Source organism: Trichechus manatus, unplaced genomic scaffold (genome assembly GCF_000243295.1).
Source record: "Trichechus manatus latirostris isolate Lorelei unplaced genomic scaffold, TriManLat1.0 scaffold00097, whole genome shotgun sequence".
NCBI classification, from domain to species: domain Eukaryota; kingdom Metazoa; phylum Chordata; class Mammalia; order Sirenia; family Trichechidae; genus Trichechus; species Trichechus manatus.
In genome coordinates, this window is record NW_004444033.1 from 1,333,100 (window position 1) to 1,349,973 (window position 16,874).

General features: G+C 38.3%; 1 protein-coding gene across 1 annotated transcript in view; it reads right to left on the reverse strand.

The window, feature by feature from the left end:
- Window positions 1-493: 493 nt before the first annotated feature.
- GRM8 (glutamate metabotropic receptor 8) overlaps window positions 494-16,874 on the reverse strand; it is an 813,379-nt gene continuing 796,998 nt past the window's right edge. The window contains exon 9 of the mRNA XM_023737146.1: window positions 494-1,645. Coding sequence (XP_023592914.1) covers window positions 494-1,645 — 1,152 coding nt within the window. The remainder of the gene's footprint in view (window positions 1,646-16,874) is intronic.

Sequence of the window (16,874 nt, forward strand, 5' to 3'; positions counted from 1 at the left end):
AAGGAAAATGCTAGCTCCTCATATACGGGGAGATTCAATTGATCTTCACCTTCTAAAAATAACATAAACTGCTTTACGTAACTGCCCACGGCTGTCCCCTTTAATCCTCACCCATCATTCTCAACACATGGGAAGGTATTAAGAAAGGAGGCTAAGAGGAAATAGTAAAATGGTTCAGATTGAACTAAATCCTTTTGGTTTCTTTTTGGTGTTATTGTTTTACTATAAACCCTGCTTCCCATAACAAAAATCATCATAATTATCAAGGGATGGCATTTTGCTAGAGTCACGTTGGAACCAGGAAAGGAGGCATTTGAAGTCCATTGGGATATCTCTGAGACAGCTCATTTCTATAACTAGGTCTGTCCTTTCTCCCTCCTTTAAATTAGCAGTTAGAAAAGAGCAGTGATGTTAGGAGATAAAAGAGTTGGGAAGAAAGATCCAGAAAGCGATGTGAGCTCTGTCAATCTCCTGCCTTGCCAAGGAGGACATGTTAAAGTGTTTTTTGTGGAAAATCAGGCTTAGTCAACACATATTCAAAGTAAAGTGACCTTGAGGGATCTATTTCTAAATAAGAATAGTACAGACTGAAGCGTCTTGAGAGAATATAAACGAACAAAAAGGAAAGGAGAGAAAGTATCCTAAAGGAAGAAGTTAAATCCAGAAAGAAAAAAAGAAAAAAAAGAAAAATGCATTTCTTGCCACTTACCTTTTCTGCTGACTGGGCTGTGCCAAAAAAGATGGGAATGAAAGCTAACCAGATGATGCAGGTGGTATACATGGTAAATCCAATAGGCTTGGCTTCATTGAAAGTCTCTGGGACACCTCTCGTTTTAATGGCATAAACAGTACAAGTGACCATCAAGAGGATACTGTATCCAAGGGAACAAATGAGCGAGAGGTCAGAAATGTCACACTTGAGCACTCCCCTGGCATTCTCTGGATCCAGTGTCCGCTGCTCTCCATAGTCAATGATGATGTGGGGGGGATCCACCACAAACCAGACAAACACCCCAAGGAGCTGTATGGAGATGAGGCTGAAGGTGATCACCAGCTGGGATGCTGGACTAATAAACTTGGGTGCCGTGACGGATTTCTTCCCCTGCTCAAATATTCGGTGGATTCGGTTGGTTTTGGTAAGAAGAGCTGCATAGCTAAAGCACATGCCAAGTCCTAGGAAGATCCGTCGGAAGGAGCATATGATCGTATCTGGTGCTGCAATCATTAAAAAGGTGATTGAATAACAGAGAAAAATCCCCGTGAGGAGCACATAACTGAGCTCACGTCCTGAAGCTCTCACGATAGGTGTGTCATTATAGCGGACAAAGGTCACGATCACAAAGGTGGTGGCAATAATCCCCAAAATGGCAATGAACACAGGCGCCACGGTCCAGGGAGAATGCCACTCCAACTTGATGATGGGGATAAGCCGGCAGCCTGTGCGGTTGGTGTTGGGTCTCTGATCCAAAGGGCAAAGTTCACAGGAGACTTCATCCACCTGGTAGTTGTAACCTTCACAGCGCTCACAGTGCCAGCAGCAAGGGACTCCTTTCACCGTTTTCTTCCTCTCCCCGGGCTTACAGGGCAGGCTGCAGACAGAAGCCGGGTGAGTGTGCTCTCTGTTAGCCCACTGCATGTCTTCTACCTGTGGGTATAAACAATTAATGAGCCTTCAATTGTTCCCCCATTTATAATAGCTTAATCCTAGCCACAGGTGCATCATAAATCACTGAATGCCAAGAGTAAAAACACAGTTTACCATAATAAGAACCCCATTTCTTTCCCTGATATTGACTTTATGGAAGTGTTAAGTGACTGAGTCCAATAAATCCTTCACGTCATCAACTTGATGAACATCATTAGTTTCCATGTACCTCCTCAATGCTGACCAATCTGACTTTTGGAGAAATATTTATTGGCACAAACTGTTCTAAAACTCAAAAAAAGAAAGGAGCCCCAATGAAAGATGTTTTAGAGCTAATTACAGGTATAAATGCCAGAAGCCTTGAAACACTGGATTAGGATAAAAACATATATAAAAAGGGATGTAATCACTTACGTGAAGTAGCAAATGGATAGAGACCAAAGCTTATTAGTGGTTAAGGGGTAGGAGGGAGGGGAAAAGGAGGAGTCATTGCTTAGGGGGCACTGAGTTTCTGTTAATGCTGGTGGAATACTTTGGCCAAGAAGTGCTAATGCTTACACAACATGATGAACGTAATGTCACTGAATTATACATGTAAAAATTTTTGAATTGACAAATGTTTTTATTTATTTTTTTTACCACAATAATAATTTTAAAAAATAAAATGCAAGTTTTTCCACCACATTTGTGGAAATTTAAATCATAATCATGTGTCAATTTTGAAAGGAAAGGGCAAAACAAGCTACCTAATCTCTGACTATCCTTATGTGATGTGGTCATGGAGGTAACTATATTAATGCTCTTGCCCAGTGGTTGGTTGGTTTTTTTTAGTCTTTTACTTCCAATTTGTGGAAAAGACTATGCTGAATAGTTTGATGAGACTGTTCTCCGTTGTCGAATGTAGTCTGATAGGTGGCTTAAAGCAGTCAAATTGGTACAAATGAAGAAGTCACCCTAATGTGCCTTACCTATCTCAGGGCTTTAAATTCTCACATTACTCTTCTGGGTTAAATGGCCAAGTACCTTTCTAAATAGAAACATGTTATCTGAAGGGGACAGTGTTAATCATTGATGTCTTAGCTTGAATTTATTTGTCTTATTAGATATACAGTAATTTTAGTAGGATCCTAATACCACAGATCTGGAAGTTGTAGATCATGGGAGATCACTTATTATGAGAAGTAACTACCAGAAATCTTAAGCTCTATGAAGGCAGTATGATAGTGATTTTGTTCACTTATGTGAACAAACAGTGACCGGTACAAAGTTTTCCCTCAGTAAATATATGTTGGATTCATGAAGAAGGAAGGACGGGAAGGGCACCACAGCAGTGCTCTGGGGAATAAAGGGCCAGCTTGAAAGTACTGGGATCTGGAAGCAAACGGTCAGTTGATCAGGAGGCACGGAAAACAGAGCTGAAGGAATATTAAAAAAAAAAAAAAAAGTGCATAATTTCCTCAGACCAACTTTATTAACAATTCAAAACAAGAATAGTTTTACTCTGTGGAAATCAGCCTCCAAAATGGCTCACAATATCTTCACCTCCTGGAATTCATGCACACTCTCACATCGAATGGGGCTGACCTACGTAAACAATTCTTCATCAGTAAGTACTTTGAGTCCTCAAGCAGTCAGGAAATCAAACGATGTATTGCATTGGGCAAATCTGCTGCAAAAGGCCTTAAAGTGTTAAAAAGCAAAGATGTCACTTCGAGTACTAAGGTGCACCTGACCTAACCCATGGCATTTTCAATCAGCTCATATGCATGCGAAAGCTGGACAACGAATAAGGAAGACTGAAGAAGAATTGATGCCTTTGAATTATGGTGTTGGCGAAGAATAGTGAATATACCATGGACTGCCAGAAGAACAAACAAATCCCTCTTGGAAGAAGTACAGCCAGAATGCTCCTGAGAAATGAGGACAGCAAGACTTCATCTCACCCACTTTGGATATGTTATCAGGAGGGCCCAGTCCCTGGAGAAGGGCATCATGCTTGGTAAAGTAGAGGGTCAGCGAAAAAAGAGGAAGACTCTAAACGAGATGGACTGACACACTGGCTGCAACAATGGGCTCAAACGTAGCAATGATTTTGAGGATGGTGCAGGACGAGGCAGCATTTCGTTCCATTGTACAGAGGGTAGCTATGAGTCAGAATAGACTCAATGCCACCTAGCAACAACACAACAACATGCAAACAATGGAATATTGTGGAAATGGTGGTTTGTGATTTCTGAGGCTAGGTCATAAAAGATATTTTGGCTTCTGCCTTGTTCTCTCTTGGATCACTTACTTCAAGGGAAGCAGCCACAGTATCATGAGAACTGAGAAACTGAGGAAGGAATTGAGGCCTCCTACCTACCCCTGGAGTCCTGGTGGCTCTGTGGTTAAGAGCTCGACTGCTAACCAAAAGGTCGGCAGTTCAAATCCACCAGCTACTCCTTGGAAGCCCTATGGGGCAGTTCTACTCTGTCCTGTAGGGTCGCTATGAGCTAAATTGACTTGATGGCAACAGGTTTGGTTTTTTGGTTTTACCAACCCCCAGCACCAACTTGCCACGCATATGAGGGAACTACCTAGAAAGTAGATCTTCCAGCCCCACTAAAGCCTTCAGATGAAGCGCCAGCCGACATCTTGACTGCAACTGCACAAGACACCCTGATCAAGAACCACCTAGCTAAGCTGATCCCAAAGGTCTGATCCACAGAAACTTTGTGAGATAATAAATGTTTATTGTCTTAAGTTATTAAATTTTGGAGTTATTTTTAGAAAGTAGATCTTCCAGCCCCAGTAAAGCCTTCAGATGAAGCGCCAGCCGACATCTTGACTGCAACTGCACAAGAGACCCTGATCAAGAACCACCTAGCTAAGCTGATCCCAAAGTTCTGATCCACAGAAACTTTGTGACATAATAAATGTTTATTGTCTTAAGTTATTAAATTTTGGAGTTATTTTTTGTGAAGCAATAGAAAACTAATACGATTCAAATTAAGCTTACCCACTCCCTGGTCACTGACATTCTAACATCAATGTAATATGCTATTAAGAAAGTATATCCAGTGACAATTACCATATATCCAAGAAAAAGTCCAGAAGTGTACAGTGTTGCCAATATCCCTTTACCGTTTAACATTGCCTCCTCTTTGGGACCACGTGACTGAGATTGTCCTCATGAATACATCTATTTTGTAAGGGTACTTTTCCCTTTGTGACCGGGTGAATGGCTGAGTGCTTGTGGGTAGAGACTTACAGTCCTCAAGCTTGATACTTGCAAACATCTGTCTCGTCTTTTCAAGGAAGAGTAGAAAATCCATGCATCTTTAATTCCAAACACATCCCTTGAGAAGGAAGATGCTATTTCATGTGTCACAAGGTACTCAAGACTATTGGATCTATCCCATCTGCTCAACACAAAGCGAAAGCAATCTATCATAACCCTGCTAATTTTCTATTCGGTTTTAATGATTTAGAAAGGTTGTTTTATTTACTTACAGGATTCCATTAGGAAAGGAAAAGGAGTCAAATTGGAAGCACATAGTGGCTTCTCTGAAAAACATTAAGAAAAAATGAAATGCTCCACTGAGTGGCTAAAGTATTGATTTTGTACCTAATGGACTCTTATAAGATAGTAAAATACTTTTTGTGGAGGTTATGTTTCAAAGCTGATTATTGTAAAACAATTGCACTTTGTTTGGGGTTTCTACAGATTTAAAATGCTACTGTCAAAAAAAAAATAAAGGCAGTAAAAAAAATCTCAGAAACATTAAATTGCAGGATTTGTAGAGACCTTAAAGTTCAGCTTGTCTAACCACATGTCTGCTGCTTTAATTCTCAATACATTTTATTTTTCAGAAATAAAGATTTGTTAACAAAGAAATATATGTATACTAGGTAGACCTCATTATGTAGGATATTCATCATTGTAAACTAGATAGGAAATTTTCCTTGATAAATGCTGAGTGTATGCAACCAATGGAAAACAAATAAAGGAAAACATATATATCTATAAGAATATGGAAAAATAGCACACTTTTTAGTACTTATGAATTTTTTTAAAGTAAAAGTACAATATATCCAAACAATAAATGTAGCGTTTTTAATGTCATGGAGAAAATTTTAAGTATGTTTTAGTAAACATAGTGATGGTAATCCTGCTAAATATATATGACTCTACTATTTTCACCAATAACTCTATTTATGTATAACTATATTATGTACTAATGTCATAGTTGAAGTCTGGGATCCCAGCGATATCCACTTCCAAAAAGGACAAATAAATACTTGAATCAGGCAGGATATTATAAACACATTAATATTGGAGGCTAACAATTTATTTTACATGTGCTACTAAATAGGGGTTAAAAACCATACTACCTGTGAGTAAATGAAGCTGCCTAATTTTCACAACTATGTTTCAAAGCATAAACAAGGATAATTAAACTATTTTGCATTGCTATAAACAAATTATGCCATCTTTCATAATAGAGTATAAAGAGAAGCCTTATCCACGCATCTTTAAAATTTGTCTTCCATGTCTAAAATATATACTCCAACAAATGGATGATAGTTATATAGATAGACCTTTGAGAACAAAATGCATAGCCTATTTCTGTCTTGATAATGCTCCCCAACGGTGATTCACTGAGTAGGTTCCAATCCAGTGCATTTCATCAACTGTAAGCCATCACCTGGTTTCTGCTGTCAGAATCCTGTTATTATTGCAAACAAATACACCAACAACCACATAAAAAAAAATCTGAGGTGATGCTCACATTTTTTAATCTTTACTCTTTCCACAACACTCAACCTAGAATAATATTTAATAAATTCTTCAATAGAACATTATTTTCATAGAATAATGTTCTTATGTGTAGTTTTAATAATGCCTTAAAAAAAGACAATTAGAAGCCCCATTATAATTCATCATTTCCAGTATTCATTACAGAATTCTTACTCAGTACAATATCTCCATTACAGTGTTTATCCCAGATCATAAATGAAACTTACTTTCATTAATGTGATTACCAAACATGTGGGAAATTTTAAATATAAGACTTTCAGATATTTGATACCAAATTTTAGCATCCTTAATTAGCTCTTTTCATCTTGGTCTATAAATAAGCATAGTATTAATATTTATTTTGGTGACTAATTTCAAAAAAACAAAAACCTGTTGCCATCAAGTTGATTCCGACTCATAGTACAGAGTAGAACTGCCACATAGGGTTTCTGAGGAGCGGCTGGTGGATTTGAACTGCCAACATTTTGGTTAGCAGCCACAGCTCTTAATCACTGTGCCACCAGGGCTCTGAGGACTACTTACCTGCCCCAATATCCAAAACTCAACTCTGTATTACTTATTTAATGGCAGATTGCATATGCAGAAACTTACAGTGACATTGGGATTTTTTAAAACCTTTACTCATTAGTTTCTGTGTAATCAATAGGTTTAAAAAGTGCGTTCAATCACCAATCGGTAATTAAAATGTCAAAATTTTGGAATCATATTTCATGTACCATAGCAATTCATATATGAACAAGTACCTGTTACACAGTTAATTAGATAATGCAATTCAATATAAAGTTTCTGATATATAAATACATACATAACTGGATACATAAATTTTTATGATCTCTTTAACATTCATCTATTTCCTTCGGGTCATTCACAACTTTAAATGACCATAAAGGAGACAATATTTTCCTTATTCTTAAACCTTCAGTATGGATTACACCTCAACATAAAGGAAACAAAAATCCTCACAACTGGACCAATCAGCAACATCATGATAAACGAATGAAATATTAAAGATGTCAAGGATTTCATTTTACATGGATTCATAGTCAATGCCCATGGAAGTAGCAGTCAACAAATCAAACGATGCATTGCATTGGGCAAATCTGCTGCAAAAGACCTCTTTCAATCGTTAAAAAGCAAAGATGTCACTTTAAGGACTAAGGTGCACCTGACCCAAGCAATGATATTTTCAATCACCTCATATGCATGCAAAAGCTGAACAATGAGCAAGGAAGACCAAAGAAGAACTAATGCCTCAGAATTATGGTGCTGGTGAAGAATACTGAATATACCATGGACTGCCAGAAGAACAAACACATCTGTCTTGGAAGTACAGCCAGCGTGCTCCTTAGAAGTGAGAAAGGCAAGACTTTCTCTCATGTACTCTGGACATGTTATCAGGAGGGACCAATCCCTGGAGAAAGACATCATGCTTGGTAAAGTAGGACCAGTGAAAAAGTGGAAGATCCTCAAGGAGATGGATTGACATAGTGGCGGCAACAGCGGGCTCAAACATAGCGATGATTATGAGGATGGCACAGAACCAAGCAACATTTCGGTCTGTTGTACATAGGGTTGCTATGAATTGGAACTGATTCAATGGCACCTATCAACAACAATGACAAAGTGGTAGATTTTGTGTCCTTTGAAAATCTGATATGTTTCCCAGACTTAATCTAATATCAAATGTCCCCAAATAGAAGTCCTGATTTCATGTACTGCTGCAGAACTATATAATTTGTTAAAAATGTAATGACTTCCCCTATTATAAAAGACTGTTTAAAATTAAATTAAGAAAACAATCCCCTATACAATAGTATCAAAAAATATAAAGACTTAGGAATAAATTTAACAAAAGTGCAAGATTTCTTCACTAAAAACTACAAAAAATTATTGAAAGAAGTTAAAGATTTAAATACACAAAACATATTCCATGTTCATGAATCAAAACACTTAATACAGGTAAAATGGCAATAATCCTCAAATTTCTCTACAGATCAATGTAATCCTTATCAAAATCCCAGCTGGCTTATTTGCAGAAATTGACCAACAGATCTCAAAATTCATATGGAATTGTATGACACCCAGAATAGCCAAAATAATCTCGAAAAAGAAGAACAAAGTTGGAGGACTCACATTTCCTGATTTCAAAACCTACTACAAAAATACACTAATCATGAGAGTATGGTAGCGTCAGAAAGATAGACAGATCAATGAAACAGAGTTGAAAGTTCAGAAATAACTCCTTACATTTATGGTCAAATGATTTCTGACAAGGATGCCAAGACAGTTCAATGGAGAAAGAATAGTCTTTTCAACTAATGGTGTTGGAACAACTGGATATCCATGTGCAAAAGAATAAAGTTGCAACCCTGCCTCAGAGCGTATACAAAAATTAACCCAAAATGGATCAAAGACCTAAATGGAAAAGCTAAAATTATAAAACTCTTAGAAGAAAATACAGCAGTAAATCTTTATAGCATTGGGGTGGGAATAGTGTCTTAGATGTGACTCCAAAAGAAGAACAGATTAATTGGACTTCATCAAAATTAAGTACTTATATGTTTCAACAGACAACTTTAAGAAATTTGGAAACTAAGACAGTATAAAAAGATTTGGAGTAAGCAAATCCATAGAGACAGAAAGTAAGTAGATTAATGGTTGCCAGGGACCGAGGAGAGAAAGGAATGAGGAGTCACTGCTAGTGGTCAAGGGTTTCTTGGATGGTGATGAAAATGGTCTAAAATCAGACAGTGGTGATGGATGAACAACTCCTTGAATAGACTAAAACACACTGAATTGTACACTTTAAATGGAGGAATTTTAGAGCATGTGAATTATCTTAATTATCTCCATAAAGCTTATATATATATACGTATACACACACACACACACACAGAGTGTCAGTCAGTCACTGGGTGGTATAACAGTTAAGTACTTTGAATCCACCTACAGGCACCTTGGAAGATAGGCCTGGCAATCTGCTTCCAAAAGGTCACAGCCTTGAAAACCCTATGAAGCAGTTCTACTCTGCATACACGGAGTCGCCATCAACTGGATGGCAACTAACAACAACATATATATATGCACATACAGAAACAGAGAGAAAGAGAATGAGAGAAGACTATTTACATTGCTTCTTTCAGGCAGTGTCAATACTCAGTCTTTTACTTGCTGTACAAAAAACATACCACATGCCCACTATGTGCAAAGCACCTGGATCAGTGTGGGGATTCAATAGTGGCCAAGATGTGGTTCTTGCCCTCCAGACACACTGTAAGTGGGAAGAGAGAGAAACAAAAGCCAGTGCCAGCTCAGCATGAGACTCCCTAGAGAGGGGAGAGGGAATGGTACTGCTAGGGAGACGCACAGCAGGGCCACCACGCCCAGGCTTCACGGCTATGTCAACAGTGGCCTGGAGGAAGTGTAGAAGATAACCTGGGAAGAGGATCTCAAGAGTGCATCAGGTGGAAAAAAAAAAAAGGTGTTAAGACCCAGTTGCAAGAAGTTATGACACACTGAAGAAACGAAAGGTATAAAGAATAGCTAGAGCGCAGATTAAAACCACTGGGTGGAGGGGCAAGAGATAGACTAGAAAACAGGTTAGATGCCAGATCATGAAGCGCCTTATAAGCCATTGAAAGGAGTTTGGATGTTGCTTGAAGGCAGAGGGGATCCTCTGAGGGGCTTTAACCAGGACAGGGGTGGTAAGTGTTGTGTTTTAGAAAGGCTGGAGGAGTCCTGACTAGACACAGGTAATCATGCGGAGGCTGTTCCAGAATTCCAATGAAAGGTAAAGGCAACCAAAATCTAAGGAATGGCAGTGGGCAAAAAAAGAGAGAGCGATTCTATCAGCTGCTTGTTCAGGGGCCACCCAACTTTGGTGCATATGTATTTTCAGACACAAGGACATAAGGGGAAAATTCTTGGACCCAAGAACCACTTGGGATCACAGCCTTCTAGCCACTAAATACCTCAGCTGGGCTAAGGGACTGAAGGGCAGTCACTCTTGTTGCCAAGGCATAGTTAAGAGGTAGCTCACCCATCAGCAAACAAATACCTTGTTATGGATTAAATTGTGTCCCCTCAAAATATGAGTTGGAGTCCTAACGCCTATACCTGTGGATGCGATCCCTTTTGGGAATAAGGTTTTCTTTGTTATATTAATGAGGCCATACCAGTGTAGAACCCGCCCCCCCCCAAAAAAAAACATTGCCATTGAGTCAATTCCGAGTCATAGCGATCCTACAGGACAGGACAGAGAAGAACTACCCCACAGGGTTTCCAAGGAGCAGCTGGTGAACTCAAACTGTCAACCTTTTGTTTAGCAGCCAAGCTCTCAACCACTGTGACACCAAGCCTTCTACTGGTGTAGAGTGTGTCCTAATCCTAATTACCTCTGAGTTATAAGGAGCTGCATAGACACAGAGACAAGCAAGCACAGTGGGGGAAGATAGATGCCACATGAAGATTTCCTTGGAACCCAGGAACAGGAGCTAAAAGAGAGGAAGATCTTCCCCCGGGTCAGACAGAGAGAGAGCCTCCCCACAGAGCTGGTGCTCTGAATTTGGACTTCTAGCCTTCTGAATTGTGAGAAAATAAATTTCTGTTCTTTAAAGTCACCCACTTGTGGTGTTTCCATTACTTACAGCAGCACTAGGAAACTAAGACACATGGCTTTGTGCTAAAACCAAACCAAACTCACTGCCATCGAGTCAATTCTGACTCATAGTGACCTTATGGGACAGAGTAGAACTGCCCCAAAGTGTTTCCGAGGAGTGGCTGGGGGATTTGAACTGCCAACCTTTTGATTAGCAGCCGAGTTCTTAACCACTGTGGGTACTAGGTGCTGCAAATACAGAGAAGAACAAGACAGATGCTGTCCTCACAAAGTCACAAGCCACAGGGCAGAAAGACAATTAACCAGTAATGATGATGGAATTATAAGAGTTATTGTAATTATCCACTGATGTGTCTATTTCCCCACCAGACTGAGAGTATGTTATTCACCGGAACAGGTATTTGTACTTACCAGCACCTATCATAAGATTTGAGCTTTAGTAGGAATTCAGTGTTTGATAAATACACAAATGGACTAATAAATAGAGTGTATGGTAAGCACATCTCTGGCTACTCCAGTTTATAATTGCTCTTTAGTGTTTTGAGTAACCTTGCTGATGGTATATCTGCCTGCTGCCTGAAGTATGTTTTTCAACAGTAGGCAGATGTGATTAGTAAACTTATTATTTTCTACACCTTGGTGACGTCTAGATTATTTCATCCATAGCCTCAAGAAATTAATTTTGAAGAGACTACATACCCTGACGGGAGTCCCAGGGGCATGGAAACTATTAATGTGTTCTGCTGCTGACTGAAAGGTTAGAGGTTTGAGTCCACCCATTGATGCCACAGAAGAAAGGTCTGGCAATCTGCTTCCCAAAAATCAGCCATTGACAACCCTATGGAGCACAGTTCTAATCTGACACACATGGGGTCGCCATGAGTCAGAATCGACTCGGTGGCAACTGGTGTACAGCCTGACACATCCCTCACAAGATGCTGGAAACTTCTAGCAAGTTTATGTCTGTGAAAGTGTTTTGTGAACAAAAAATATAAAGAACAGGCAGAAACCCTGTATATCCCTTGATTTAGGATTGAGATGCAGCAATGGAAAGAGGGCACCTACAATTTACCTGTAATTAAACATATCTGGTCTGTCCAAACAATTATGTCAGCAGCAACAAGCAAAAAGCTGCTGTCTCTAGACACGCTCCACCTCTGCTCTTTCTTGCTTTTATCTTCCCACAATGTCAGCTCTTAATGCTGACTTCTGGTAATTGCCACATGAGGTGCTCCCATCATTAACGTCATTAACGACAGCTTTATGCAGAGAAAGTTATCAGGGAGAGAGCCTTCTGCCCTTGACACTGAGGTTGGGATGGGGGCTTCTGTGAATGTGCGTGTTGGTGTGTGTGTTGTGGGATGTGGGTTTCTGGAAAGCATACAGAATACGGGACATCAGATCTACAATACTTACAGTAAACCCAACTAAAACCTGTTGCCGTTGAGTCGATTCTAAATCATGGAGGCCCCATGTACTGCAGAGGAGGACTGTGCTCCATAAGGTTTTCTTGGCTGTAATCTTAATGGAAGCAATTTGCCAGGCCTTTCTTCCTTGCCGCTTCTGGGTGGGTTCAAACCACCAACCTTCAGGTTAGTAGCTGAGTGGAAAGCATTGGTGTCACCCAGAGACACAGGATGCACCAAACCTGTGACAGATTTCCCTCCAACACAGTGCATATGCAAATATCCAGGGCACGTGTAGTATTTGTAGCAACAGTATTGAAGCAGAATAATGTTATCTTAATTTTAAATTTGTGATAAAAATTTCTAATTTAAATACCATTTAAAATATTAATATTTTTAACCATAACCCACTGAGTTATCATTGTATTACTATGTTCATGATTATAAGACTCTAGTTGACCAAAATTACAGTTTCAAATAACGTCCTTAAGCAAAACTTTTTCACTTAAGATTAATTTATCTGAATTTTTACTAAAAAATGACTATTTTAACCCCTCAGAATGATTTAGTGTGTTAGATATTTTCTGAATATTATTCAAATATATTCATAATTTTGAACTTAAAGTCAGCTAAATCTTAAAATAATGACTTCAATGTCATACAAGAACAGCTACATTAAATAAATAGTGCCCAAATGTTGTGAGTATTAAATGCAATTAAACTGGATCCTTCATTGCTAAAAATAAGTAGAAGTTAATAATATAAAAATAAGCTCAGACTAATACTCTCTACCAGCAATTTTGTAACCTTTTAGAATACTCCTTTAATTATTCACATTTCTTGTTTTTTCTGCACTAATTATTAATGCATGCAGCAACTAAGGTAGTTCATTACAAGGCATTCTGTTATATTTTGAACAGCTTAACAGAAGTTCTACTCAGTGTAAAACACTTCTCCATTTGGTTCAGAGTCCCGTATCACTTAACGGACACTTACCTCAATCCATGGAAGGTAACAGGAAGTAAATGCCTTTCAGAGTGTTAAAAGATAGAGAAAGAGGTTTGCAATGAATATTTTCAATGGCAACCCACTTCATATTTGTAAGCAAACAAAATATAATGATGCTGATAATCATAATCAACAGCAACTAACGTTTATTGAGGGCATATTATGTGTCAGTATTGTTTATTTAGCATGTTATTTAGAAATACAGAGTAAAACACATTGAGGAACAGTTAAAAGAGTTGGATGTAGTTGCCTTTGGGCACCTGGAAATAAGGGCAGGAGTATTGGGGATTGCCATTTTTCCAAAATAAACCTTGTAGGACCAACTGACTTTTAAAGTCATATGTATAAATAAATTTAATAAGCAGTTTTTAAAGAACAGGTTGAATTTAAGTTAACAAGCCTAAGTGAAAAGGAAGATGAACAAGAAACAGGAGTGCAGAAGGAGCTAGAAATGAAATGCCAAATTAAAATTCACACAGGAACCATTGAAATGTAGAATAGAGTTTGCACAGAATCAAATTATTGATGTAGAGAATGACTGGTAAAGCTTTCCAAACCACTGAGGACAAAAAGTACAGAGATGTAAAGAATAATAGAAAATACAGAAGAAAATGGCAGAGACTATTGAGAAAAATTAGGGTTAACTAACATTTCTGAAGGGAAAATGAAAACAATTGTTTTGGAGAAAAATAATTAAAGGTATGAGGAAAGAACACAGTTCTCTGCTGAAAAAACATCTATGCAAACAGATTTGAAAGCAATATCAGTGGAAGAGACTGACAAAATAAGGTTTTTTTGGAGAGGGGTAGGGGGACAAGATAAAAAAATATGCCCCATGATAATCAGGTGAGACAAGAAAAGTCTCTCTAACAAAAACAAAATGAAAGACAGTCTCAAACATTTCCACCACAACACACATGCAGACTAAAAAGAAGCATAATGTCTTTGAGGAGAAATTATTATGATGGTATAATTAATACCTTGCAAAGTCTTCTTGCATATTTGAGAACTAGAGGAAAACTCTGTCAGATACTCAATCATTGACACTATACAACATTTAAAAAAATACTATCTTGAAAAAAAATTGCCTGAATAGGTCATCCAGTGTACTGACAATGAAGGCAAACTTGAGAAGTCAGGAAAAGGAGCCAGCATATAAAAGACGAGTCCCTGAGTGCTGAAGTGTGTGGGAGATCTGCAGTAATGTCAGTGAACCCAGTTATAAATGGAATGCAACTATCAATAATATTAAAAGAATATACGATATGAAGCAAAGAATACAATCAATCACAATGATCCAGATCCGAAACTCCAGGCCTCAATGAAAATATAACTGCCATGTGCTTTTAAGGGCAACAAAGCAAACAACAAAAAAGAAAGAAAGAAAAGCTATTAGAAAAATGTTAAATTGACAGAAATTCCAGAACTCATAGAATACCTTTAAAAAGTAGATCATAAAGAAATGCTTAATAGATTAAAATAAAACAAGAACTATCTTTTTAAATCCACATTCTGATGACAGTTTCTAGTAAAACTAGAAATAAATAATACTAGGGTAATAAACATAAATGAAACCACTTAGAAATTAAACAGTAACGGTCTTAAATGACTCAGGTCAAACTGTAATTACAGAACATTTGAAAATAAAAGATAATGAGAATACTGCATACAAAATTTATGTGGTGCAGAGACAAATCTGTTCTTAAAACAAAAATTTGTTTTCTTCAAGTTTTTTATTGTAAAACAGGAAATAATTAAAAAATGAACTTAATATTCAACTCAAGAAGCTAGGCAAAATAATAACGTAAAACTAAGAAAAGTAGAGTGAAGAATCAATTATAATGAAAGCATGCATTAAAGACTTAGAGGACAGAATAATGGTGAATTCATTAAAAACAAAATCCAAAAGCATTTGCTATAGCCACTGCCCTCAGGTCGATTCTGACTCATAGTGACCCTATTGGACAGAGTAGAACTGCCCCATAGGGTTTCTAAGGCTGTAATCTTTATAGAAGCAGATGTCCAAGTCATTCTACAGCATAGGGGCTGGTGAGTTCCAACCGACAACCTGGTTAGCAGTCAAGCTCTTAACCACTGCACCACCAGGGTTCCTTATTCTATTCCTATAGAGTAGCCAATAAAAGTTATAGAAAGCTGGGAAGTCTAATTGAGGCCAAAAAAAAAAAAAAAAAAAAAACAACTCAAGTACACAAACTAAATTCTGAGAGAAAGATTTGACCACAGATCCAAAAATAAAAGGTAAAAAGAAAACACTTTATGTCTCAGTTATCTAGTGCTGCTATAACAGAAATACCACAAATGGATGGCTTTAACAAAGTGAAATTTATTTTCTCACAGTCTAGTAGGCTACAAGTCCAAATTCGGGGTGTCATCTCCAGGGAAAGTTTTTCTCTCTCTGTTGGCTCTGGAGGAAGGTCCTTGTCATCAATCTTCCCCTGGTCAAGGAGCTTCTCAGATCAGGGACCCTGGGTCCAAAGGACGTACTATTCTCTGGACTCTTGTTTCTTGGTGGTATGAGGTCCCCAATCTATCTGCTCACTTCTCTCTTTCATATTTCAAAAGAGATAGGCTCAAGACACAACCCAATCCTGTAGATTGAGTCCTGCCTCATTGACATAACTGCCGTTAATACCATCTTATCAACATCACAGAGATAGGATTTACAACACATAGGAAAATCACATCAGGTGATAAAATGGTGGACAATCACACAATATTGGGAATCATGGCCCAGCCAAATTGACATACATATTTTTGGGGGACACAATTCAATCCATGACACTATATTTATAGGAAATATATACAAATGGAGGAAATGTATATTTTCTTGGAAAATTAAGGAAACAACATTGACTCCACATGAGTTTAAAAGGAATTGATTAGACTAATATTTATGAAATGAATTAACAAATTTATAAAGAATGATTCCTTAAAAAGTTGTAAGTCCACGGACACAGTTTCTTGTCCAGAAACACCAGCCCGCACTGGCTGGCTCTCCGAGTGCCATTTGTTGGCTGCTGGTGTTCCTATTTCTTTTTTTTTTCCTGCTTCTTTGGATTTCTTGCTTGCCTCTCACCGCCTCCCCCTCCTTTCACTCGAGTACCTGGCTCCGTGCGCCATCTTTGCTTTTTCCTGCGGGGCTGCGGAGCTCCATTCGAGTGAGGAGTTGCTTCCCGGTCTGGGCTACCGCGCTGGTGTGATCCCGGAGCTTTTGTTCGTTTGTTTGTTTTGAATTGTTTGTTTTCTTTTCCTTTTCTTGAGTTGGGAGTCCTTTCTGGCCAGGCGGAGCTGCGTGGCAAGGAACTCCCCTTCAGCTTCCACAGATGTGTGGAGGGATCCCTGAGGACATTTCTTTTTTCGTTGGGTTTTTTTTTT